A 27,146-nucleotide genomic window follows, 5' to 3' on the forward strand; every position below is an offset into this window, starting at 1 on the left:
AGAGAACCAAGTACTTTTTTTGCAGAAAACTAGGTCAGTTCATAAAACAGTCACAACGATTTATAGAAATAAACTCGATATAGTTAATTTGAAAGACTGAACTCCTTGAAGTCAGAGCAGTGTCTTGTCTGTGTATTTTCAAGGTCTAACACAATTCTTGGAACATGAGAAGCACTCAATAAACATTAGTAAGTACTTAAGAACCTGAAGTTATAAACACATCAAGACGCAAAACTACAAAAGGAAATTTATTTCAAAAGCATAAGGGAACATTTACATTTAAACAAAGTGGTAAACAGGTGTCTTGTAAAAGAAAAATCCATGGCGTGAAGTTTTTCATTTTAATTTTTGAAGCAAAAACCCCCTAACTATTGCCTTAGGAGAAGGAAGGGGAACAACAGTGTTAAAGGAAAGAACAGTGTCAGATCAGTATCAAACGTGAGAAAGTCAAGTCACTTTTGTTCGGTGTTAAATTTACAAATATGCTTAGAAAAGAGGAAAACAGTGCACTTAATGTTCAAATCTATATAGCTGGGGCCCCAACTTAGTTTCTGAAATGGCTTTAGGTCACTGGCTGATCTGTCTATGAGGTCCAGACCAGATAGTAGAGGTTTGCAAATGTAATTCCATGTTCCTATGTCTGTTCAGGTTCCAAGGAAGCTAGGTGCAGCTCAGGCTTTTGGAATGTTTATAGAGATTATTGCCATCACTCCATAGTAAAGCTGACCAATTTCTTAGGCTCACTTGTATCATTCCAGCCTTTAAGAAGTATCTTCCCTATAGACATGTGCAGTAATTCTAACAAAGGGGTTTTGTTTACTCCCAGTGTATAAGTAATGGTAATGAAGACACCTGCATTGTAATCACAAACTATTCCTCAAAAAATACATCAAACTACTAGAAATGTCATTTGGGCATCTGATTTTAATAGCAAATTTGGGAGAGAAGGTTAACTATGGAACAAAAATAAATGAAATAATCAAATGCAGAGCAATGGGTCTATGACATTAGACACTCCACAAACCTCCCATCTGTTGTTTTAATCTAAGGATTCTATTTGCTAACTTATACAATAATTTGGTTAATAACCTGAGAAGTTAAAGTCTTAAAAGTGGCAAAAGCAAACGGAGAGCCTCCCTCACTTGTACTATGTTATCAAGTCACTTTTCCTGGGTAGCCCTGGTTATTAGATCTTTAAATCCTAAATTATACTATTCATCCTGTAGAAACCTATATATACATCAGATTTGGCTGTATTTTACTAACAGGGATCCCCAAATTTATCTCTGAAAATACAGCCGTTGTTTTAGTTTTAAATAACAATAATCATGTAAGTGCAACTGACTCAAAATTCCTCTCTATGGGGAACAAAAACCTAGAGAAGTCAGTAATGGACTCAGCCTCAAAAGGATAATCACCATGTCAAAGACTACTCATCCCTGGAATTTAAAATATTGATTTGTTGTGTACTCCTTTCACAGCATGCACATATATATGTATGTATACACACACACATACATACAGATACATGCTTATTATACATACACATTTCTATTCAAATAGTAAGATTCCCGTATTTAAAAGCTGTATCCCAATATATGCAGAAGAGTAAAGGAAGCAGTGCAAAACAATTTACTTCCTCCTAAAAATGTACTGTCACTTCTACATTTTAAGAAAGCTGGCATTTCCCTAAGAGAGAATGCTGCACAAGTGCCTAGCAGCTTTATTAAAATAACAAGGAAAATAAAATGTTGAGACTATTACTCTTCTTCATATATTTGGTAAAAAAAGGTAAGACAGGAGAAGAAAATTAGTTACCTTTCAAAACTGATTATCAGAACAAGACTGAATTTCCTTACTTTTTAAATTCAAACTACTCTTAATAACAAATTATTAAGATGTTTTAAAAGTAAACAATATGAAATCTGAATGATGATATTGCAAAAACAAGATTGGGACAAAGCATCCAAAAATATTGTGGTTTTACCTTGGAGACACCATGGTCTGTTACAAAAGTAGATCATACATACAAAGGTATAAAGAACATTAAATTTTTAACTGAAGGCAGCAGTCCTTTTAAAGGGACATCCCCGGCAATCCAATGAGTAGTAGAGTTTACATTTATTAAGCTCATGACAATGCTTGGAGAATGTGATGTCTTATTCAGTAGAGTCTTCCGCGACTGCGATTTCCTCGGGCTCCCCAACCTCGGCCACCTCTACTTCCCCTGAAGGCTCCTCTCTGCTCTACGAAAAAGCAAACAAGGGTTTAGGTTTTGCTCAGGCCCTCAGGGATAGCAAACTGAGGAAACATTTTGCTCTGCAAGTAGCAATGGACCCTATAAAAGCAAAACTGGTGTTTTACTAATCCATGTACAAATTAATTCTGTACAAAAAAACCAGGCCAACATCAAGACATAACAAGACACAAAGTGTTAAATATGTACATTCATAGTACAACACATTTCATCAACAAAGCTGCTTTAGGTGACGATGTTGGAACTATACTTCATGTTGGTGCCTATCACTACCAAAGAAACAAACTATAAATTTCTATACTCAGAATGCAATTAATAAAAAAACCACTGATTTTTAAAGGTGTCATAGATGAGAAACACCTTAAACTACCAATAACCCATTATGAAACAGTGAAAAATGTACCTATCAAGTGCAACAAATAGGCAGTTTTGTTTTGATTACAATATTTAAAGGAGCTGGACTTACATAAATTATTTTTTTCACTGCTCTCTCAGCCATGTCACCTTCCTGAACTGCTGCTAAATGTATAAATGTGTAGCAGACATACATCTATGTCCACACACAGTATCAGTTACTAATAGAACTTATGCTTATCTTTTACTGAAAAAAATCAAGTCCTTTGTGTTCCACAACAGAGTAAGAGCCAGCGACTTTTATAGTCCCAGAGAAATATTCCTTACAAGAATCCAGCGAGGAGAACACACTAAAATTAGCAAAGTAAGACTTTTCATCATATGCAAATGAGGTTAAATCTCTTCATTGAACACTGAAGTAATCTTGTTAGCAGCAATAAAGAGGTTAGTTTTGCTCTTTTTGATACACAATCTTGGTGGCCTGAAAATATCTTTTAAATAAAATTCGCAATCCGATTTTCTTCTGCCATTATTCCTTGTGAGGGTGATGTTCTGTTGTCTTTCTCCCCAGAAGAATTCAACTCTGAGGCAGAACACTAACTAGACCTTTCTCCAGTTTAGCCGACATTTTTCTGTGTGACAGAATGAAACCTGACACAAAGTGCCATGATACCGTTTTGTAAGTAAAGTGCTATGCAAACCACTTTAAAATGAAGTTATGTTTGTTACCTTAGGGAATACACTCAAGGTAGCATCATATTTCTTGGTTATTCTGGTGCCTATCGATACCAAAAATAATTGAACTATAAAAATTTCTATACTTAATATGGAATTAACAAAAAGCCCTTGGTTTTTAAAAGCTCTTGGCCACATAATGTGAAATATTTTAAACTATCAATGATGAAATGTGGAAAAAAATCAGTGGTCTCTCTGAAGGCATGATGTTCTCAGCGATCAATGTGGTGACTGGGTGCATCGAGGAGTAATCTTTAGGGGGTTGTAATTCCCCCATTTTTAATCTTTAGATTGGGCCCTGTTATGGTGTGTATCTCAATGTCCCCTGAAAGCCTCATGCAGGCATGGGGTGGGCTTCTAGAGTTTTTGACTGACTCATGGCCCAATGGGATTATGGGTTGTGAGTACTGTGAGTGTGAGTGCTATACTCACCCTGGGGTGGGTAGCCTGTATACAACATAAAGGAGGGAAAGAGGCTTGCTTGTTGTTGTTCCTCCTTCCCTCTTGCTCTCATTGCTTTTGCTGTCTTCTGCAGCAATAAACTGTTGCCCTCTGCCATGTGCCACTTCGCCTTGGAGCCAGCCATATGGACTGAAACCTCCACAAACTGAGCTAAATAAACCTTTCTTTGCTTAATTCTGGGTATCAAGATATTTTGTCTCAGCGAGAGATAATAATTAAGACAGGCCCTCAATGTAGATGTTTGCACTTTACCCCCTTTTTTGTGGAATCAGGGATTGAACTCAAAGTCTTGCACATTAAACAAGCGCTTACTCAGACCTTTTTGAGACAAGGTTCATTAAATTGTCCAAACTGGCCCCAAACTCAGCCTTCTTGGTAGCTGGGATTACAGGCACAAGCTACCATACCTGGTCAAAATCTTTATTATTTTTATTGTATGTATTTAAGGTGTACAACATGTTTGGTATTTTTTTTTTTTAAGCAGTACTTGGAATCAAACTTGGGGCCTTGCACATGTCAGGTAAGTGTTCTAATCAGAATTGTACTCCCAGGCCATAAAATCATTTTCCTGCTTTTTCTTTTCTTCTTTTTTAACATCAACATACTTAATACCTTCATAGAATTATTAGCTTTAATAAGCTAACATGCTACCAAGACCCACCCTCCTTTAAATATTTTTAAGTATGAAGACCAGGGTTATCCTCAGTGGTAAATATTGTATGAGGTATTTGGTACAGTTATCTTTGTTCTGTATTTGAGGCAAGGTGTTGCTGTGTTGCCCAGGCTGATCTTGAACTTCTGGGCTCAAGCAATTCTCTTGCCTCAGCTTCTCAAGTGCTGGGACTACGGATGCATGCCATTTTCTGCCTATACTGGCTATTTCTTTTTGATCTCTAATTGATACAACTATTTCTATAGCACAGGGATTTTTATTTTTTTTTTGGAAGGGCCTCACACTAGAGGACTGTTCTGCAATTTCATGATCTTTTCAATAGTTTCAAGTTTATATTAACTTGAAAAAAAAAAAATCACTGCTCCCTATTAAAATTAGTTATATTTTTTATATTTAAAAAAATGCTAAAAAGTAAAAGAAACAAGTCACAAAGTCTAGAATGTTTAGTACTAGCCCATTTCCTTCTCAGGGGAGCTATGTGCAGGAAAGGACTAAACATGGGTATGTATTTATAAATAATTTGGTTGAAAATGCACAGGAAGATAAACTAATAATGGATACCGTGTATACAAAGCAAAAAGCAAAGATATTATTTAAGAAAATGTTAAAAGTTGGATACTGAGAAATGCTTTCAAACGAAAGAAGGAAAGCAAAAAAAATTTTCAAAAAAAATTTTTTTTGGTGCCAGGAGTTGAATCATGACCTCACATTTGCCAGGCAGGTACTGTGCCACTGAGCTATATCCCCAGCTCTCTTTAACTTGTTATTGTGACCTATAACCTGATTGTGTTAAAAAATACAAATGTAAAATACTGCCAGAATTTGGCTGTACTGCCCAAAAGAAAAACCTCTTTCGTTTGCACATTACTAAGTCTACTGAAGCAGTTGAAGGGGTGACTCCTGGATTTTTGTCTTTAATAAAACTTCAACATTGGTAAAACACATGATGTAAGTTTTTCACATCTCTTTTCCATATTCTGTCAGGTAGACAGTTTTAGAATATAGAATCATCGTGGAAATGCAAGAGTATTTCGCCTGGCCAGATAAAAACACAATTCCTTCATCTACTGCCAAAGCTCTTGACTACCGTCATTTATGGTACATCTGCCTACTGTCTGATATAATTGCTGATTTTAAGAATGAATTGTTAGACACCATATTAAATCATACAAATAACAAGGTACAGTACTTCGTGCAACAAAGTAAGGCAGAATCACTTTCACTTAAAGTATGTTTACACAAATATTCTTACTTGAAGTTCATAAGGGCTCCATGTTACCCTTATTTTTCAGGTAAGAGGCGAAGAGCTACACGTTTGTACACTGTCATGTTACAGTTCAGAGGTATTTTCTAAACTTGATTCCAAGTAAGGGGACTAGAGTACAAGGGTTCAATTCTTGGTCTCAACCTGGCTTTTTCCAAACTGCTCAGACAGAATTGAGCTACAGTAGGAGGAATATACTTCATGTCACAATGATCTCATCTTGGAAACAGAATTAGAGTACATGGTCAGATGTACCTTTTTTTCCTTACTAAATATTACAAAATTAATTCTGAGTTGTGAGCAAGACCAACCCCTGGCATGTCTGGTTGCTGACATTATTAAACTTTGTTTTGCTACACAAGGTAAGGCGCTAGGTTGATATTTCTTCCTATTATTTTAAAAAAAGGATCCAAGAGGCAGAAAAGCCAGTAAGAAAGAAACTTCACTTCAGATTCAACAGCCCTGGATGGGTGGGAAGCTGTAATCTGGGAAGGGGACAGCCTGTAATAGAATGTATTTTTGCTAAATGATACTTGCGTATGTGACTTCCATGACTTTTCTCACAAGAGCTACAGAAAATAGGATAAGAAGCAGGCTGACAAGATCCTTAAGACCTCATCTGTCAGAAGGTATACCCATCCCTGAGGTAAATGCACAAACGATTTGGGAAAAGACGGAATGGATGATTCATGCCAGCTTCCTTTCTTCTGTTGGTGCCTCTGAGTACAAGAGGCATTGCTTTTTAAGTGCATTTTTGTTGTTGCTGTTTTTGAGACAGGGGCTTGCTGTGTAGCCCAGGCTGGTCTCAAACTTGAGATTCTTCTGCTTCGAGTCTCCCAAGTGCTGGGATTACAGGTGTGCATCACCATGTCTAATGTGTTCAGTGCTGCATGCTCAATTCAGCAAGACTACAAGGGTTGAGCTAAGAGAACTGGGAGAAACTGTTTTCCCAGTAGCTCCAGTTCTTAAGCTAACTCAAAGTCAACTCACAGAGCTAGGATACAGTAAGTAATTAATAACTAAACTCAATTATAACCCAATTTTTACCTAATTTCTCATACTGCTTCTACCCAAACGGAAACGCTCACCATAATTAAAGTTGCCCAAGTTGCTGCTGTATTTTCCACTGGGGGGATTATAAATCTGTCTGGCATCCCTTTTTGGTCCTGCTGGAGATTTCTTAGGTGGTGAACCTGAAGTTGTATCTTCATTGGTTCTTTTTTGCCTACAATGGTAGGAAGAATAACAATTAAAAGACATTCTATGATGCCAAAAGCTATCAGTACATTAGCTGTAAAAGGTATCTTAAAGAGGACAGATCAGAAAAAATGAAAAATGTTCCATGTCATCGAATTAATTGTGCCTTGGTTATACAGAATGCCAGAAAGCATTAACAAGGCTTTTAAAATTCATTCATTTATTTTTTTTTTCCGGTACTAGGAATCAAACTCAACGACCTTGTGCTTGCCAGGCAGGCGCTGTGCCGCTGAGCTAAATCCCCAGCCCAAAATTTATTTTTGAGATGCAGTCTTACTAGGTTGCCATGCTGTCAAGCTTGCAATGATACTTCTTTTGCAACTCCTGAGTAGCTAGGATTAAAGGAGTATGTCAGCACACCTGACAGATGTGTAGCTTTGTAGACCTACATGCAAATGACTCATTTTATGAAAATGTCAGAGAAGTCTAGTTATGTTACAGGAGTTCAAACCATCCTGAGTTCCAGGGTTTTATTCCACGAGTTTATTTTTAAAATACTAGAATTACAATTTGTATTTAAGTTGTGCTTCTATCACATTTTAACATTTTCTTGAGAATCGTAACTAATAATACACTCTTACTTAAAGTGACAACTGCATTCAGATTTTGATAACCCTCAAATCCCTTTGAAATGTATTTCTTACCCAATCTCAACCTTCTGTACTGGTTTCCAAGATAATGTTACTGTGCTCTTATAAGAAGGAGGAATGTGGAAGAGATCCTGGAGAGACAAAATCAGATAAGATTCTAATGCATTTGTTAGTCACAGGGAGTGGTGACAAAGATGGGGAGGCAAGGAGATACAATTCACGATTACTTTTGTGTGAGGCCCTAGGTTCAATACCCCGCACCACCAAAATAAACAAACAAATTCCAAAAGATACTTTTAAGAGAAGCAGCTTTGGGGTTGGGGAGATAGCTCAGCGGCACAAGTGCCTGCCTGGCAAGCCAAGGTCCTGAGTTGGATTCCCACTACCAAAAAAAAAAGCAGCTTTAATTTATCCTTCTTGTGCTGGTAACTGAGAGAAAACGAACCATTTTGTTTATGAAACACACCAGTTAACCAACTTTGTGTGTATCACTTAAACTGCAGCTAATTTTTCTAACTCATTTGAAGTTTAAGGAAACACGCATATTTACCAGCTTTAAAAAATGAAGCTAACTTTTCTTTTGCACAAATGCAATTGCTGAGGTGCTTTAAGGAAAACACAGTGGTGTACTCTGCATTTGCTTTTGCAAAACTTTAAATGGCTAAAGATTACAACAAAATTAAAGGTCTCATTAATCATGTCTCCCTGCCCCTCAAAAATCTATAAATTACTTAAAAGGGAAAATCCTATACAAGACAAATATTAACTTATTGTAGGAATGCAAACAGTTGCTAGATTTAAATGTTAAATTAATCGAATTGAAAAATCTCACTTCACAATATCCTTGAAATTATGAATGAATTAGTAAACACAATTACTTTTAAGCTTTTCACCAAACACTTCTTGAATATTACCTCTACCTCTATAAAACTGAGGTCCAGTCTACCAGGTAAATGGCCAACAGAATGTGCTGTGAATAAAAACTGTTTTAAGTTTCTAGCTGGAGGGATCTGGCATATAGTTATGTTATTAGCTGAGAAAGAGATCTGATTAAAGGAAAGGATAAGGCTTCAATCTTAGACATTTTAAATCTCAAGTAATGATAGGAAAATGGAGTAAAATTAAAAAATTCGCAAGTAGGGTAGAGGTAAGTTGTGGAATTAGATGAACGTGCCTCAGAAGAAACTGAAGATTTATGAGAAATGCTAAGGATGGCCTAAGGTATACTAGTTTTTCCTGTGCTTTCCCTAAAACATTCCTAGCCGAATTAAAAAATATTTCTGGATTTTCTGCTGAGACAACCTACACACAGGATTCAAATACTAATCATTTCTATTTCCCATACATCTTACTAGTCACCTTCAAAAGACTGACAGTTTGGTGAAGAGGAAACTTTCTCTTATGTACATGCATTAGGTCATATTACTGGCTCAGGTTAAAATTTTTCAGTATTTCAACATACATTTGTATCACTAGTTGAAATAAAGTCAAATTTCTTATTTTAATATATGGATTTATCGTGTGAAACTGTTATTTATGTTTAAGATCATTAATAAATGGTGGCTATTATAAAAATTCCCACGGGAGATATGTTAGTTTTCTCACCTCTTTGGTTTTTAATGCCTTTTCACTTTTCTACTTGGCAATATGGCACTCATTACTCAATGTTTAATTCACTGTCACTGTCTTTGAAACACTTCCCTCGCTCTTTCAATAAAAACTAGTCCACAGGATTTTTACCAAGATTTTTAGTTTTAGGGTATATCTACAGCAGATACACCTATAACATATACTTAGGAAAGATAAATCCAACCAGAGAGTTAATTATGACTTAACAGTAAGGTACAATCTAGCCTATAGGACAGTAAGTTCTGACTTTATTACATAGGCAAATTTACAGAGAAAAAATCCACAAGACATTCCACATACTATATAGTACATGCTCACTGTGAGAAAATAATACAGGCTATTTCTGTACTGGCCATTTAAAAGGACCTAAGAGAATTAAGATCACCAGTTAAATAAATGATCAACATGTGACATGTACACACCTCACACCCCCAGCTGAATGTAACCACTATGTACTAGAAACATATACTATTAATAATTTTTACAAAAAATCACCAGAGTTTCAGCCACTGAAATTTCTGAGTGTATGTCTATGTGCTCCAATGCTTTAGAGCACAGGAGATACGCATGCATCCTAATCATCTTGCACTGACTTTCTAGCTACTGGGGAGGGTTAGGTAAGTAAGTAGAAAGTAAAGACTTACCTTGATTAAAACATTGATGTTGTTTGTTATTTTCAATGCAACAACTTTAATCTTGTTCTGCAAAGGGAAAACAAAATTAAATTAAAAGGCCAAGAGCAGCTATGTGCATATATTCCATTCTGACATAAGACTAATTAAACCTCTCTTTCCAATCACTTCTCTGGGTAGAGAATTTCATGGTTTAAATCTCTCGATAATGCTTATTTCTATTTCTTGACTACACAATTCTGGAGATGGCAAAGAGTAAATCACTTATGTTCCCTTGACAGGTTAGAACATTAAAATGTAATCTACAATTTACCTGAAAATTATATAAGGGAGGGATAGATACACACAGGAGTTTTAAAAGAAATTAGTTTCTAAGTTGTAAGATATAATAAAAATTCAAAGTACTTCATTAGGACTGGAATGAAGACTGATTAAATTAGGTGAGATCAGGGAAAACCAGAACTCCTAATACCAACCTACACAGTCTGCTATGAAATTGGCAATTCATGAGTTGTAGGCTGGTATTCTTACCTCTTCTGTTTTTAATGCCTCGCCGGTTTTACCCTGGAGAGCCAAGCGAAGTTGTCGGATATAAACCTGCAAGCCCCGGGCGAAGTACTGCAGCCTAAAGGAAAAAGTATTTGCTTAGCAATTCATCACTTGAGTTTTGTTCTAAACTTTTCTAATGTAGCCAAATGACCCTAAATGTAGAAGACAGCTACACGACTAAGAGTAATTTCTTTTTTTTTTTTTTTGGTTTTTCGGTTTTTCTTTGGTACCGGGAATCAAACTCACGACCTTGTGCTTGCCAGGCAGGTGCTGTGCCACTGAGCTAAATCCCCAGCCCTGACAAAGAGTAATTTCTAATGTTACCTATTTTGATCAAGTATTTCTACAAGTTAAAAATCACTCCCTTAGGCACGGTAGAGGGCAATAAACAGGTGACACTGTGGCTCTAGCACCTCAGATTGAGGATGTGAAACTGTGGCTGAGTCAATACAAAGTGTCTCTCTCTTTTGCGTACTACAGATCAAACCCAAGATCTCTGCACTGAGCTACATTCACAGCTCTTTTTAATTTCTTTGAGACAGCGTCTCACTAAGTTGCTAAGTTGCCCAGACTGAGCTTGAAATTGAGGTCTTTCTGCCGCAGTCTGCGAGAGTACTGGGGTAACAGGCACATGCTACCATACCTGGCCATACAGTGTGTTAATTTCTCTAGTGCTGCTCCTTTGGTAACATAGTGGGACATATTCACAATAGTGGTCACAGTTTACTGAGTACCTACTGTGTGCCAGGCATTGAGCTAAAAGCCTGATAGTCACCGTCTCATTTAATTCCCAGATTTCTGGGAGGTAGGTACTATTACCATTAACATTTTAAAAAATTTTTATTTATTTCCTAACATTCACATTTAACAGATGAGCAAAATTTGAGGGGATTAAAGAGGTTAGGAAATCTATCCACATCATATAGAGAAAAGAACTGGAGTCTATTTCTTCGTAAGTTCAGCTCCCCCATGGACTTGTCATGCTACATCTGGCACTTGTTACACACATGCCTGTTCTGGACGCTCCATTCTATTCCACTGCATAAGGCAGGGTGTGGGAGATGCCCTCGTAAAATAAAACCAGAACCCAGGGGAAGGGTCAAGATAGTAATAGCTTTTGATAAAGACTGAATCATCTCAGTCATGTATCACCTGATTTTAAAATCTTTGAGCTTTTCTGCATTCAGTTTGGCTGTTAAGAAATCTGGGAGTTTTCGGCCCAACTGATGAAAACTGTACAACAAACATTCCACATAGCTGAACTGCAACTTGGGTTCTTCGTTCCCAGCATTCTCGCCATTTTCTGCTTCTTCTGGTGGAAGAGGCATGTACTCCTAAGAGACAGTATAAAGATGGTTTGAAATCTGCTGTAAACACTAATTATAAAAAGGTAAGTGACTGTAAGGCATGCTTTTAAGACACAGAACATGACAAACTATCCAAAATAGAAACTTAGGTAAGACCACTGTTTTACCTATTGAATCAACGCTTCATCATATTAGGTCTCCTTACTAACCTGTGTTATAGCTGTGACTACAAATAGTGAAAATGAAAGTAGCTAACATTAAGCACTTACAAAGATTAAAGTTCAGTGCCAGGGTTCAATCCAGCTTTGGCATTAAAAGTTGATGGTCCTAGTAATTCTAAAAACCTTTTCTGAACGTGAAGCCATATTGTGTTAGGTACTGACTCTATACTGAAAGTGTGACCAAGGGCCTTCAGCATCAGTGGTATTGTATCCTGAAGGTATCACAGGTCTGTATGAGTTATAGGACTGTGTGAGTTATAGGACTGCTCACATCAAACAAGAAAGTCACTCAGTGATGTGATAATGTTATTATCTGATGGCCTATTTTCTCTACAATTACAACTTAAACAGCATACTCTATTTTCTGGTTGCTAATGTTACTTGGCCTTAGGTGGCTATCTAGTTAGTGGCCTAGAAGGAATGATTTTTTTTAATGGTAACTTCAGTTTTGAGACTAATACAATCAGAAGAGCAAATAATTTCTTCTACATAGGTACAAAGTTATTTTGAGATGGGAACAAGAAAAAGATCTACTACCTAGATCACATCTGATAATTATGCAAAGCATCCATGACAGAAGAAACGCCAAGATTAAAACAGGATTTTTTTTTAAAAGAGTAGGCGACACCTGGCCTCCCCAGCTCTAATACTTGCTAGAATTACTGTTTAAATTTTAAAAGCTGGCTTTGTCATCTATAAATTAATATTAGATTAGTCTTTAGGGTAATATACTGATTATGCCACAAGGAAAGAAAAAAGTTCTTACCAATAATTTATCGAATAGTTTTCTTAAATTTGTTTCTAGTTTCTCCATGTCACCACAAAATGAACTCATTTCTGCCAACAATTTTAACACCTAAAACACACAATTATTTTATTATTACTACCATGTAAAATGCCTTAGAGATGCAGCCCTACATTTTATCCTGAAGATAGCGAAGGTCAGATTATGACTCAGCAAATTCACAGCACATGTGAGCGGCAGAGCAGATTCAAAACTTAGATCTCATGATTCCAATACAGCTTGAGAAATAAGGAAAACAACACACATGACACTTTCTGCTAAAGGTTAATAATGATAGTACTAATTATAAAAATGATAAACACATGAACTAAATTAGCTTGTACTATTTCTTTTAAAGAGAAAAAAACAACAAAATAACAAAAAGACAAAAACAAAACAAGGACAGTAAAAACGATACAGAATTTCAAAACTAGATGATAGGAATTAGGCCGGGCATGGTGGTACACAACAGTAATCCCTGCACTTGGGAGACTGAGGCAGGAGGATTGATGTGAGTTTGAGACCAGCCTGGGCTACAAAGTAAGCTCAAGGCCAGCCTGAACTGCACAGCAAGACCCTGTCTCACAAAGACGCACCCCCCCAAAAAAAGGAATTAACAATAGTTGTTATACTACATATTATCTCCAATGAAGTTGCTCAGATTACCAGATGTAAGACTGCAAAACTGATCAAACAACTGAAGAGAATAAAAAGTAATAAAACAGAAACAATACAGAGGTTCACTGAACAAGATGACAGAAATTCAACAATGTGTGTTATACTGCATATTTTTGTCATCAAATTAGTTGTTCAGATTACCAGATATAAGCATACAAAATTGGTCAAAAAAATTTAAGCATTAACTGTTCCTTTCAATAAACCAACAGACATCAGCAGAATTATCCCAGCTATCCTTGTATACATATATATGTGTGTGTGTCCTTGTATACATGTGTGTATGTATGCATATATGTACATATATATGTACACGTGTGTGTGTGTATATATATATATATATTCCCTTCTTTTCTCCTTTCCCCCATCCCAGTTGTTCCTTCCCTTTGAGCAATTTCTTTCTGTTTCACAGTATCTACTGTATCTTTTGGGTTTTAATTACTCTTTCAGGTTCTTATACTAGGGAGACAACACGATGTTTACAAATGTGGGTCTGGTTTATTTCACTTATGAGTATGGTCTCTAGTTGCATCCATTTACCTATAAAAGCCTCAGTTTATCTTTCTTAATAACTGAGTGATGCTCCATTATATAAAAATACCACGTTTTTTATCCATTCCTCAATTGACTGGCATTTGGATTGTTTCCACGATTTAGCTATGACAAACTGCCCTGCTATAAACATAGGTGCACATATATCGCTGTGGTATGATGCTTTCAATTCTTCTGGAAAAATACCCAAAGGGGAATAGCTATGTTCAATGGGACCTCCAATCCTAGTTTTTTGAGGAATCTCCACACTGATTTCCACAGTGGTTTTACTAGTCCACACTCCCATCAGCAGTGGAGAAGGGTTCCTTTTTCCCCAGTCTCGCATTTGTTATTGATTTCTGGATGATATCCTTTCTTTCGGGGGTGAGATGGAATCTCAGTGTTATTTTAATTTGCATTTCTCAAATGACTAATGCTGCTGAATATTTTTTCATTATTTAATTGCCATCTGTATTTCTTCATCTGAAAAGTGTGTATTCATCTCAGCTCCCCATTTTTGGATTGGGTCTTTGAATTTGGGGGTCCTGGTTTTTTAAAAATTCTTTATATGTTCTAGATAAGAAGTCCTTTGTCTGAGGAACAGTTGGCTAAATTTTTTTTCCAGTTCATGTGTTTTTTTTTTACCCTGTTGGTGATTTGTTTTGATGTGCAAAAACTTTTCAATAGGATGAGATCCCAGTTGTTGATTCTTTGAAGTATTTCCCATGCAGTTTGGTTTTTGTTCATGAAGTCTCTGCCTACTCCTATGTCTTTAAGATTTCTCCCTACTTTCTCTTTTGCAGATTTCGTGTTTCTGTTTTAACATTTACATCTTTGCTCCATTTTGACTTTAGTTTAGTGCATAGTGATAAACATAGGTCTCCTTTCAGTCTTCAGCATGTGGAAAGCCAGTTTTTCCAGCCCCATTTATTAGAGAGTCTATCTTTATTCCAGTGAACATGTTTGGCCCCTTTGTCAAAGATAAGGTGGTTGAGTGTGTTTGTAGTTGTGTCTGCATCTTCTACTCTGTTCCACTGACCCTTAGGTCTTTCTTTTTTTCGTTTTGCCAGTACCATGCTGATTTTATCACAGTTTAGCTTGTATTATAAACAGACATTTGGAAATCTTAACAGCAAAGAATTGTTTACTACCATTTAAGTAGACTTCATTTGCTATTAAACTCAGTCTCTAACTATTAATTTATATCACTTATAATATTGGTAACTGTCAATATTCTGGATGTTTCACCCAGTCCCACTCTGATGAGCCTAAGTCATTGTCAGGGCACAGTAACTCTTATCCCAGAGACCTGGGTGGGAAATGGGGCTTGCATTTCCACATTTCAGTCGAACTCAACAATCATTAAGTGTTGTTTACAATCAATCTCTATACTAGTTTTGGGGGGACACAGAGATGAATGAGGTTAAAATTTGAGAGAGCTATTACAAATAACTGAAGTAAAAGAGATCCTCTGGGAAAAAAGTAGTTATAGTTGAGAACCGTGAATTACACTAGAGGATCAGAAATTAAGGATATGCTGGGTTAATTAGGTTAAATTTGGTTCTCTAAGTTAAGGGCATAGATGCAAACTGTCCTGAATTAAACCCCTCATTTAAAAATATTAAGGCTTCAAAGATACAGACTAATGAAATCTACAGCAGTACTTTTCACACCATAACTGAATCCATGAATCACTCCCTCGCAAGCGGTCCTGCTCTAGAATGGTGGCTCACTATTACCAGACATTTAAATTACCCCTTTAGATATCAAATCTGTTGGTGGGTTACATTTTTCAAAGATATGTAAATGTCTTTTCAGTGCTAAAAGCAGGGAATTTTTCTTACCTCCAACTGTATATCAAGACCCTCCACTGGGGTAGTCAAGGTACTGAGATTAGGCAGAACTTGCTCACAGAAATAAGTCACAAATCTTGTGGAATGGACATTTTTCTGTTAAAAAAAAAAAAGGTCAAAGGAACAGTAAATTGTCAAAAAGAAATGTTGTCAAGTATTCTGGTGGAATATTATTCAAAAGTGGTAACTAGCCATCAAGTACTGTGACTACAAAGACAAAAGCATGCTCCAGGGCACCCTAGAAATACCTGCAACAGACACGGATACCCTTTGGCAAAGTCACCCAGGGCACAGGGACAGCTCCCTCGCTCTGAGTTCTTCCTTGATTTTAAATCGAATTTAGGGGGCATTTTAGTGTTAGATTTTTCAGACTGCACACTACTTAGAAAGGACAAATTCTTTAAGCTAGGTTTTTCAAACTAAGGTATGTACGTCCCAGAAGATTCATGGCCAAAGAGAATCACAAAGCTAGAGGCAGAATGCGAAATTCTCATCACTTTTAAAAGTCTCTAAGCAATTTCCTTTGAAGAAACTCCCTGCTCTGGCTTCCATAAAGAAAATACAGTATTTACCCACTGTGGATAAGGATACTTTTATGCAAAGTTATGGGGAGATGTTCAAGTGAACAAACACATAACTAATAGGAAATAAAAACACCAGCAATGTAAAAGAGCTCACAGAGAAGAGGGGCACTGCCTGCCGAGTGCACTGTAGGAGCCTGTCCACACAGTCCGGGTCCGAAGGGTTGAAGGTCTGCTCCAGGTCGGCCTGCTCGGCCACCAGCTCTACCAGCTGCTGTCTCCCACTCACTGTCTGTAAGCTTTTTAACCCAGACAGTATCTTCATGAACAAAACAAATTCTTCACCAGTCACATCTTCTAGGACCTGCAAAGAGGTAAGTGAGAGTAAAGGCTTCTTTACTGCTTGAAAAGCAACACTGAAAGAACAGCCAATTTAATCAAATGAGCTTGATATTAATGCTTCTGAAATAGTGAAAGACAACTTCTAGCTTTAGAGTAAACAAGCATTTCCCAAGGGAACAAAAACTGGCTCTTAGAAAATTTTATCTTTTGATACACACAACACGGACATAAATGTATCCGTGACATTAAAATTTCACATGAAACGATTAATGAAAAAATCTGTAAAAAGGCTCCTTAGAGGGCCTCCCTTGATAGAAAGTGGTGGAGAGATCTGTAGCAAACTTAAGTCAGATTCAGTTTCCTTCCATTAACCAGCCTCCTTCACAATAGCATGGTAACTTTACCCCAAATAGGAGCACAAGTGCGTCTTAGTTTAAGTCTTTCACATCAGTGGGTCTAAAACTTGTGTTCAGTGACCAAATGAGCTTGCAGCCATGACACATTCCACCAGAGCCTTAGCTGGGGCACAGGTAAAATATTCTGATATTCTCAGCAGGAGAGCTATTCTTTCTCACTGAAAAAACAGTATCAGTGAGTGAGTGGTACAATTATAGAGAAACGTTGAATCTTCTTGAACACGTTCAAGAAAGTAAACTATTTCTAAACTCTAGTACTTTAAAATGAGCAAGACATTAACTTTGACACAGCTTTGTCTTAACGTCTGTAACTATGCTAGAAGCACAGACGAATGTGCATGGGTTCATACTGGTAAAGAGCTAACTGTGTCTTGGGGGGTGGGATGAAAAAAGATCTTTTCAATGCGATACTCAATAATAATAAATTTCATTCTTAAATGATCCAGAATACTGTGAGAGATGAGCCCAGATTGGAGAGAGTAGCAATCAGAGAAAATTTCCTGAAGGTGATTTATGCAGAGTCCTCTAGAATATACACAACATTTTGAGGATGACACCATAAAGGGTTTAAGTATGATGACAGTGCTTTAAGGTAATTGAATGACTCATCACTATGACAGGCCAACTACAAAATACAATGTAAGAGAAACCTTAAGCCCTATGGTGGTTCTGATGGGATGTGTCGTTTTATATACACACAAGCCCCATACAGCAAAGGTGAATACTCCCAATTTGAAAGATATTCTAATGCTTTAGAGCACATCTACTGAATGATGACTCAAGCTTACCTTTTTGGATTCCGTTAGTATAAATTCTTCTACTTCCTTTGTTAAGACTTCATCTGGTAAAGTCTTAAGTTTTGTAGAAAGGAATTTAATTGCTCGTTCTCTAACAATATCCTCTCCTTGAAGTATCTGGCTAAATAAGCCGCCTAAAGTTCCTGTGAAACAAAAGCACTGTCTGCAGCAAGTCAATTGTGTAATGTAGAGAAGTTTTTAAATTTATCTCAGTTTATATTTCTTATCAAGCAAGTCAATAAACATCCTGAATACCATCAACACTGGCCAGTTAGTCTGAAATTTCTACAGTCCCAGTCACAAGTGGTCACGTTTTGTTCCTGCAGAGTCAGCTTGAGCATAATTTTTATTTTCCCATTATTAACAACAAAACACAGGCATTCTGGAAGAATTTCTCTGAAGTGGCAAAAGGAGTTTTTCCAACAGATTTCTAAAGAAAAGACTGACCTGTTTTTGCAACTATTTTTACTGCTTTTTTTCTAGTCAGCCACAGTATCTTAAGGAGACCTTTTCTTCATAAAACCTAGTTTTTATCAGCAATCTTGGGGTGAACTCAAGACTTGATCCTTAATGAATAACACAAGCTCCCTAAATCTTTAGACATCAAGTATGATTACGCGTAAGAAATGGCCTTACCTTTTGCATCCATCTTAAATATACTTAACAGGGCATTGTTGACTAAGTTAAATTCTGCAGAGTCATCTGGATAGAGAAACAGTAGCACAATAAATATAAAATAAAATCTGAACTATCATTAGCTTAATTTTTCAAACTTAAGATTCAACAGTTTTTCACAGATTACATGAAGCTTATGCCCAAGCAATATTCTCAAGAATCAAAAATATACACACATCTTCCTCACAGAGGTAGACAGCTCAACCTGGCAAGCCTGGAAGACTTGTACAGCAAGACGGTACAATGATCACATTACAGAAAATTGAGGAAAAGGTTATGACACATCAAAATTCTCAGGGGGAATCTAGTTATTATATCTTACAAACAATGCTAACAGTTATATAATCATAAGCTATTAAGCTTCAAAGTACTAAATGAAGAAGTTTAACCTCTGTTAATGTAGGATCTTTAGCACCGTTACCTCAAGCAGAAAAAAACCCAAAAAAACCCAAACACACACACACACACACACACACACCCACCCCCAAACTAAAAACAGTCACTACTACTCCAGAGAGAGAGAAGTTATGTTTAGATAAGAAAGTAATAATACAATTTCTTACCTGTCTGCAAAAGTTGGGTTAGTATATCTGCCACTCGGGGGAGATTTTCTCCAGTGGCAAACTGAGGCAGCTCTTTAATTGCTTGGCGTCGAATCTAGGCAAGATTGCAAACAAACAAAAATAACCAAATGCTATCATTATTAAAAACAACAACAAACCCAGCTTTTTAAGAAAACTAAAATCACAGAGAAACCATAATTAGGAGCATATGAGTTGTAAAAAGATACACTTAAAAGTAATTTACTCCCTTTGAGACAGTCTTTCTATGCTTCGCAGCCTGGCCACGAACTTCTGGGCAAAAGCAACCCTAATGCTTGTGTCTGGAACTATAGACACACGCTACAGTGCCTGACTTAATTTGCTCCAGCTTAATATGCAAATTTCACAGAAAAAGTAAAATAAAACATAGCAGAAAACAATGTTAAATACTTGATGGGAGTAGACAGACTACAGAATATACTAATTTTTATATGCAACGATTGAGTTTTTATTACCATTGGGCATATAGTACAGTATTCTTGAAGAATGGCTTCTGTGGCAATGTCATACTCAGGAACTGTTTTAGAATGTTTAGTACTACTTAAGCTAGCATTTACGGTTATGATTATTTCTAAATATTCATCTTAACTTATTAGGTTTTATATTTAAAGCAAAATGCACAGGGTTTACATCCACAAAATTCTGCTGTGAATGTTGCTGATTTCCTGATTTCATTTGGGAAGCCTCAAGCAAATACTTGAAAATTCTTAGAAACTTCAATCAGCAGCCAGAAATGCTAATGGTCAATACTTTTCAGGGAGAAATGATTTCTTATTTTAGTAATCACACAATTATTATTACAGTGACAAATTCTTTTTTTTCTGCCATGCAAAACATACAAGGGTTTTAAACTATAGCAACAGTTTAATTTTGTGTACACAATGAACGACACTCTAAAAGAAAGATGTGAGCCACAACCTGTTTTTAATAGTGCATAGTGAATAATCAAAACATTTTGTGATTCTGTGCCTTTTTCCACAAACAGAAGTGGTGAAAGCACTAATACAGCTCCTCAAATGTAGGTCCAAGCCTAGATATAGTGGAGTGCCAGACCAGACAGGTATGTTACTGTGCAATCATATATTTCTACTTTGATCATATTATCCACACAGAGCATGTGAAGGCTTGCTGAACAGCATTCATCATAAACTTACTGATACATCTTCATCTTCACAGAGGTCTAACTGTGCATTGATAGCAGAATCCGCCAGTTCAGGAAAATGCTTGAAGAATTTCGGAATAAACTGAGCTGCTAATCGTTTTTCCTTGGTACCGCCTTTGACACCATCCAGTATCACTTGATAGGCATCTTTATGCTGAAAGAAGAGTGAAGCAGAAAATACAAGCGTGAGGAATGGAATGCTGAAGTGAACAAAGTCTGTTTTAAATTTTTATAGAGGCTAAGAAATAAGATTAATTTTTGCAGTTTGATTGCTTGAGTTGGATACCTGTCTTTGCACTGTTTCCTCCTCCCGCAACCCTGTTTTTATTGCCTGTTTGTGAAAAATGCAATGTTGTCAATTGAGGAAGAAAGAAAGATGATTTGAATTTTAAGTAGAAAAAGCAAGTAAGTTTATTAATACCAGTGCTTCCTCATTTTAAAGAGCACTACCTGTGGCCTTGTGAATGTACCATGCTGAAAAATGCTAATAAATACTGCAGAAGTTGCAAAGAATTTAGTTACGTTGACTTAAATCATAAAAGTGTACCTATTTCAAGTCAGCACCTTGAAGAAGGTAGAAGGAATACATTTCTGAAATTAAGCAATTCCAGGAAGGTTAGGAAGCACAGCTTAATTCTGCCTCCTATTTTAGGATATAAAAGCAGTACCAATTCATTCTACACAGCCAGACTGGGTTTGGATTAAGATTAAAGAGACTCGAACATTATAAGCAATACATTCAAATCTCCTTTGTTTCCTTAAACAAACAAACAAACAAGCAAACAAACAGCCATAAGTGCTTTTTTCAGACACTCACAATGGGAGATTCAACCAATTTCTAACCCTTATACAACTCTCTCTTAGCCAGTCCTTTGATTGTTGGTATGGGTGACTGAACCCATGGATTTTACATTGAGGTATATGTCCAGCCCTTCTATCATTTAAAAAAAAATTATTTTGAGTCAGGGTCTTGTTAAGCTGTCCAACCTGGGTTCAAACTTGCGATTTCCCTGCCTCAGCCTCCCAGAGTGCTGGTATGACAGTTGTGGATCACCATACTCAGCTTCCAGTCCTTTTATTAAGTGGTACTGGTCAAGCTGGCAAATAACAGTAATAAACACAGAACACGACTATATACATCTTTGTGTGGACTGTATGAATACAGCTTTGAATAAGTAAGAACCCTTAAAGATTATAATCTGGACACCAAACATGCACAAAGCATAGTGTTTACTCATACAAGGAACACTCCACGTGAGCTTATTTCATGACATCAAGAGGGTAACAGCAAACCTCCAGCGAATAACGGAATTACCAAGATTCATTTTAAAATAGTTTTCAGGAAAAACACTACGTTGAGTGAAAAAAATAAAGCAGAAACATAGTTTTTGATATTCTAAACAGAACACCAACTCCGAAATCAGAGAAATTTCCATGATTAACGTTCGCTTCCTCGTGAAATGCAGACACAACATCAGTCTCCATGAGTTATTAATTAAAAGTGAATCATGTACTTCAGTGCAGAGGTTGAAAAACATTCCTTTACATTCCTATGGTTTGTCTCACAGCTTCTAGAAAGACTTTATAAATCGGTCTTAGCAGTTATGACATCCTTCACTTTTTAAAAGTTAACAAACCTAATTTCCATAAATTTAAAGCTTTACTTTTAAACTTAAAGAAACATCTCACACTGTAAAACTACATGCAAATTTTCTGCTTGCAATCAATTTTCTCCATCCGAGGGGGGGAAATTGGAATTAAATAAAAAGGAACCATTAACATTTTTGCAAAGTTTACGAGGGACTAAGTTATGCGTTTTCCACATGCCTCACAATAGGTAAGTTTTTCCTTTTTCTTTTTTTGAGGCGGGTACAGTCTTGATAGTAATCCAGGCTGGCCTCAAACTGCTGTGGTCCTCCTGCCTCAGCCTCTGAACTGTTGGGATTATAAACATATGCTACCATGCCCAGTTTACCCTTTTACTATTCCCCTTTTACCCAGTTTACTTTTACTATTTACTATTACTATTCTGTGAGAAAATTAAAGCTCACAGAAGTGAAATAATTTGTCTAAGGCCATGGGCCAAGTTAAGCAGCATATGTGGGACCCAAACATGGTTCTATAGGGCTCTAAAGTCAAGATCAGTGGTGGTGAACCTACGGCATGTGTGCTGCGGTGGGGCTGTTTGTTATCATTGAAAGCTCTAAATGGTTTGCCATCACTGCTGTACATCTTTGCCTAATATTAAGCTTCTTTAGTTGGAGTACTTCATGTTCTGAGAGGTTATTTAACAAAACAGAAAAACTGCTTATCAGATCTAGAACCACAAAGGTTAAAATTTAAGTTCCAAGTATAGGTTCCACGCAGACATCTAAACTAAGCTATAAAATCACAGTCATAGTAAGACTTTGGGAAAATTAATATATTTCAACATATTCAAACCCAAACTCAAGCATTTCTACTACCAGTTGGCATCAGTTTCAACAAATAATTTAGTAACTATTACTAGCAGACTTTAACCAATTACCCTTTATATAATTCAAAATATGCTATTCTTTCTTGTCAGCTCTTTGAATGATTTGTCTTCTAACTATAACATGGAGAAAAACCTTTTTCTTTTACAGAACCCCCCCAAGCACATTCTTTGTTGTTCTCAAGGAATAAACAGAAGTGATATTTGAAGTAATCATAGTGACTTAGTGGCAGGTAGGATTGTTACCAAAACATGGAGCATTTCTCTGCTCCAACACAACAGTATATTTCAGTTAGATAATAAATTTGTGATTCTGACAAGAAGCTGTAAATATTTTTAATATTGCGTTATTTTTAAATATTGAGTTATATTTTTGATACACAATATAAAATTATCTACTTTCCTAAAACTACGACTTTTGGTAGGCATTTCGTATCTAATTTAGAAAGCAGAACTGGAGAAACTAAGATATTTTAAGTAAAAAAGTAAGTATAATGTGATGCATATTTATAAGCTGTGTACTACAGAAGAAATTTGTGAGACTGATTAAAAACACAACCAATATGCCTAAATGTTCAGTGAAGTGCCAGGCAAAGCTCTGTTTGGGTCCAGGACGCAGCCTCTAGAAATTATTATTACACAGAAGAAGGTAATTTCAACAAATATACTTCTCAAGTATGACATAAAAAGAAAACTGCTAAGTTAAGCAATATTACCACTTTGATTCAATTAGTAGTATGCCTACTTTGCATCTGGTACTACAAGTTAATACATCTACAATTTTTAAGGAATTAAGAACTTAGTCTGTGTTTTAGAGTAATCATAGACTAAAGCTACTAAAAAAGTGCACTTCGTAAAACATGAGTAACATGCACTCTTTTATCCTGAAGGCCACTGTATTCAAGAGACCTAAGGGAGAAAGCAGAGTTTAGGCATTCTATAGTCTTAGCTTAGATCAACACCACTGCCTGTTTACATTTTCTTAAACTCTTAAGATTTTTGATTTAGAACATGAAATTAAGTATCTACATTTCAAGGCTATGTACATTTAAAATAAGGGGTGGCTGGTGGTGAACCCTGGGCAGAGGAATCCTGAAGGTGCCACAGAGGCTGAGTGGGGAACACACAGTAACATGAGCAAAAACGACAGATTTAGTGCCTTGACTGAGAACTTAGCACTTGTGGTGTGCTCGTTTTGTGTATGTCTGTCTATGAAGTAAAAGCTCCCCTCTCTTCCTTCTCCAGAGATTACCCCTGTAAGTGGTTTTTACACTGAAATTCTGTTACTTCCTTGTGTGCACTTCAACTCTGAGAAAGAAGTGTCTACTGCAGGGTGAGGTACAGTGAAAGGAGACAAGCTAAATATATGAATGAATGAATGAATGAATTTTAACTCAACCTGAAGACTTTTATAATTTAGTAAGGGAATAACAACAGTCTGAAGTATTATTAATAAATACAAATACAGTGTCAAGGAGGTTCAAAAGATCTGATCTGGTTAAGGGAAATAAGCTGACGTCACGTAGTAGGTCTTATACTTTTCCCTTGGATAGTCTGACCACAGGACTCAAAAGGCATGTTAATAACCGAGGGCTTTGCAGCGGCAACAACCTGAGCAAGTGGCATAGACAGCTCCCTGGCAAAGGCTGAAAATCAAGATAAAATTTAGAAGGGAAGTTCATGACCAACAAACTTAAATATAGTCTTAGACGTGTGCAGATAGATACCTGCCAGGAAACTTAAATCTGGATTGTAAATCTCATAAACTGACTTGAAAATTAGGTTATGCTGCTAGGCAAAGTGTCGCAGGGTGAACACCTGCAATCCTAGCACTCAGGAGGCTGAGGCAGGAGGACCCTGAGTTCGAAGCCTTGTTGGGCTACATAGTTCAAGGCTAGCCTGAACTACACAGCAAGACCCTATCTCAAAAAACCAAAACGACAACAAAAAACTAGATTTTGCCATGGCAAAAATGTAAACCAATTTCCTTTTCTCTCTTAAAATGTTTAATAGGATCCTTTCCACTAAATTGGCTCTTGCCTTTGATAGTTAAAATTACAAGTAACATGCTAAAACTCACTATCTTTTTTTCTTTTGGTCTCTTTTTTGAGACAGGGTTTTGCTACTCAGTTCAAGCTGTCTTCAATTCAGTTTGTAGCCTAGGCTGGCCTCGAACTCAAATTAATCCTCCTGGCTCAGCCTCCTGAGTACTGGGATTACAGGCATGCTTCACCATGCCTGGCCTAAAATCAGTATCTTTTTGGCAGTTTTAAGAATTTTCTCTACAAGGGAAGAAGTAACATCACACAGAGTGTGGAATCAATAGGCATTATACTTTGACTATTTTCAACTCTCCCACAATTCACTGGGCTTGAGCAAATCACAGCAACTCATTATGCAGAGATCTGCCTCAAATAGTTGCTCTAGAGCTGTCATTACAGTATCATGATGACATCAATCACCTATCATCTACAGAGAATCAAGCTAAATTCCAGGGCCCAGTAACGCCTACTACATGGTAGATGATCAAAAAATGTACTGAATAAATGAAATCAGTGGCGCTCATTAAGTTCTAGATAAACAGGTCCTGCTTCCTTTTTTTCACAAACTTCTGTCTCTTGAACATGCTTCCTAAATAGCAGATTCCTTGCCTTGAAAAGGGCATTTCTGACCTCTTGGGGACAGATCTTAGTTCAATCTAGTTTTTATAATTAAAGATGACATATCAGGAAAATCTGAGCAATCTGATATTCACAGTACAGGCTTTGTTGGTTCTCAGACTTTGAAGTATTTTGCATTTTTGATTTGGGATCCTCAACCTATACAAGCTATACAAATATTCTAAAATCTGAAACACTTCTGGTCTCAGGTATTTCAAATATGGGCTAGTCAACTTATAACGCACACAGTTTGGCTTCCACTCGCCTTAATACTCTCTAAATAGGTGGCTGTCAATTCAACGCCAGCAAAAATGAGGATGAGGAATGACACTGCACTATGTACACTGTCTCAGTTTTCTCTGTAAGATTTCTGATATATTTCTTTTGAGAGCGTACCATTTACAAGTAATTTAGAATCACTTGTCTACTTTCTACCTCATCCCTTCTTGATGATGTGTAACCAAGTCAAATTTAGGAAAAGCGATTTTTTACCTTCTTCCCCAACTCCTCATAGACAAATTATAGGATGACTGAAAATATCTTCACTAGTAGTTCTCTAGAAACAACAAATAATTCAAACTGACATTAGTTTTCCCCGTCCTGTCCTAATGGAAAGAAAACTTCTCCTTTACAACTGCCCGAACACACGTACACAGACTGTCAGTACTGTACACATTTCTCATTTCTGATAGTACTGAAATTCCCAACTGAAATGGAAATAAGTCGGGAAGGAAAATGTAATTCCTGAAGCTCGTACAGAAGGTCCCAGCAAAAACTCAACACAGCACCAAACCAAACCAAAACCAAAACACACCCGCCCTCTGCTCCGGGAGGTTCTACTTGAATTACACATACCCAAGAAAAGGGAATATTGTTTTGCTAATATCGTTAGCCTCTAGGGTCTACTTTTTATTCTATGGGATATGTCAATAGAATAATCGCAAAAAGGTTTTAAGCACTGAAAAGATCCTGCATTGAATTTCTTCTTTTTTGTTTTGCTTTGTCACTGAATTTCTTCCTTTTTGTTTTGTTTTGTTGTCTTTCAGAGACAGGGTCTCACTATGCAGTTCTGGCTGCCCTCGAACTCTCAACGATCCTCCTGCCTCGGCCTCCCGCGTGCTGGGATTACAGGCGCGCGCCACGACACCCGGTTCAAAACTTCTTCAAGAATCCAGATTTTCTCCAGGACAGCTCGGCTCTTTTCCCTAAGCACATACTCACGTCAACGTATTCCAGCCTTCGAAAATACACACAAAGAACCGAGGCGTACGGAGATAACTAAGCAACGCTGGGAAAGCGCGTCTGGGGCAAACAGCAGAGAGGCGTTCCTCGACCACTTTATCCCGCTTCTCTTATTTATCTGCCGACCATCAGGCTTCCTCGCTAAGCGCATCTAGCGGAGGACTGGAATTTTCCTGTCCGTGTACCTCCAGCGCCGAGAGCGCTGCAGGCGCTCGAACGGAACAGTGCAGACCGCTGAAATCCTCGGGGCAGTCCGGACCAAAGGTTCGCCTCGCGTTTCCCGCCAGCGTGGCTCCCCTAAGCACTCTGCCTAAATTAGGCGGCAACTCTGGCCCCCCAAAACGCGGTCTTCGACCTCTTGGAAACTTTCAGTTTCACCTTTGGAGGAAGACCTCCCAGGGCGCGGAGACCGAACGGGCGCCCGAGCGGGCGGAGCCGGGACCCGCCGCGGCGAGGAGGGCTGCGAGGGCGCCCGACCGCGGG

General features: G+C 37.2%; 1 protein-coding gene across 2 annotated transcripts in view; it reads right to left on the reverse strand.

The window, feature by feature from the left end:
• Nucleotides 1-235: 235 nt before the first annotated feature.
• Nucleotides 236-27,146, reverse strand: part of Api5 (apoptosis inhibitor 5) — a 27,330-nt gene continuing 419 nt past the window's right edge. The window contains exons 2-14 of one of the 2 annotated variants that reach the window (XM_005384089.2): nt 20,281-20,442; nt 19,088-19,181; nt 18,486-18,551; nt 17,841-17,992; nt 16,452-16,658; nt 15,765-15,869; nt 12,697-12,786; nt 11,555-11,736; nt 10,385-10,478; nt 9,866-9,922; nt 7,647-7,723; nt 6,834-6,970; nt 236-2,241 (exon numbers count right to left, since the gene is read on the reverse strand). In XM_005384089.2, coding sequence (XP_005384146.1) covers nt 2,219-2,241; nt 6,834-6,970; nt 7,647-7,723; nt 9,866-9,922; nt 10,385-10,478; nt 11,555-11,736; nt 12,697-12,786; nt 15,765-15,869; nt 16,452-16,658; nt 17,841-17,992; nt 18,486-18,551; nt 19,088-19,181; nt 20,281-20,442 — 1,446 coding nt within the window. In that variant the 3' untranslated portion in view covers nt 236-2,218. Of the gene's footprint in view, nt 2,247-6,833; nt 6,971-7,646; nt 7,724-9,865; nt 9,923-10,384; nt 10,479-11,554; nt 11,737-12,696; nt 12,787-15,764; nt 15,870-16,451; nt 16,659-17,840; nt 17,993-18,485; nt 18,552-19,087; nt 19,182-20,280; nt 20,443-27,146 lie in introns of both variants that reach the window. The other variant, XM_005384088.2, reaches the window with a different exon arrangement.

Source organism: Chinchilla lanigera, unplaced genomic scaffold, assembly GCF_000276665.1.
Source record: "Chinchilla lanigera isolate Chin_1 unplaced genomic scaffold, ChiLan1.0 scaffold00021, whole genome shotgun sequence".
NCBI classification, from domain to species: domain Eukaryota; kingdom Metazoa; phylum Chordata; class Mammalia; order Rodentia; family Chinchillidae; genus Chinchilla; species Chinchilla lanigera.